The sequence below is a fragment of the Etheostoma spectabile genome, chromosome 17 (assembly GCF_008692095.1).
Source record: "Etheostoma spectabile isolate EspeVRDwgs_2016 chromosome 17, UIUC_Espe_1.0, whole genome shotgun sequence".
Classification (NCBI taxonomy): domain Eukaryota; kingdom Metazoa; phylum Chordata; class Actinopteri; order Perciformes; family Percidae; genus Etheostoma; species Etheostoma spectabile.
In genome coordinates, this window is record NC_045749.1 from 5,133,095 (window position 1) to 5,133,971 (window position 877).

The following is an 877-nucleotide window of genomic DNA, read 5'->3' on the forward strand; positions in this document are numbered from 1 at the left end:
AGGGGTCCGTCCGTCCCAACTAACGTTACGGTTCGGAGCCGCGCCGCTGGAGACGTAACACTAATCTACTACAGAAGTTTGTGTCTGATCTAACGTCATTTACATTGATTTAATTGTTCTTGGATACACAGTTTGTTGCTAGTGCTCCTGACATGCAGGTCTGATCAATTTATCAAACAAGCTGGCCCTGCTAGTCGACCGCAACCTGAAATTTAGAGAAAGCAACATGCAGTCATTGTCATAAACTTTAGCCTGGATTGATAGCCTGGATGTGTGAATACAATGGTGTCAGCGTATTTCTACCTAATTTCACTCTCCAAAATCACTTCAGAAGAAAAATTGTTTTTTATTTTTGTCTTCAATGTAGATGCACTCCCCTACAAAATCCCCGCAATGGTCGAGAATGATTTATTATTTCCAAATAGAGCTATTTATGACATCTTTTAAAAATTACTTTTTTCATATCACAATATACATCGCAGGGGGAAAAAAATATTGCAATGTCAGTTTTTTTCCCCCCCAATATCATGCAGACCTAATGCCAACCTCTTAAGTACACATGGTTAGGTTGAGACTGAGACTGCTGAGATCGGTTTGTCAAACATTTTTCTTTGTGTTGACATTGTAGCCATTGTGTCCAAGTGTCTTACCAATGTAGGAAATTGTGAGCAGTCGGCTCCTCTCCAGCGGTGGGGCCCACGCTGCCCACATGGTGTACATTGCAGGGAATGTGACTCCCTGAAGACAAATATAACAAGAACATCAACAGAAGTGCACAAAATCCCTCAGGAACAATCAATTATCCACGTATCCATCCATGCAAACCATCTCTGTGTTAGTTTGTTGGGCTGTCTGTATCTATAACTCTATTTCTTTT

The 877-nt window shown here is 40.9% G+C and overlaps 1 protein-coding gene across 1 annotated transcript in view; it reads right to left on the reverse strand.

Annotated features, from left to right (window-relative positions):
• slc17a5 (solute carrier family 17 member 5) overlaps positions 1–877 on the reverse strand; it is a 12,981-nt gene that overhangs the window by 8,436 nt on the left and 3,668 nt on the right. Inside the window, exon 4 of the mRNA XM_032541009.1 lies at positions 651–738. Coding sequence (XP_032396900.1) covers positions 651–738 — 88 coding nt within the window. The remainder of the gene's footprint in view (positions 1–650; positions 739–877) is intronic.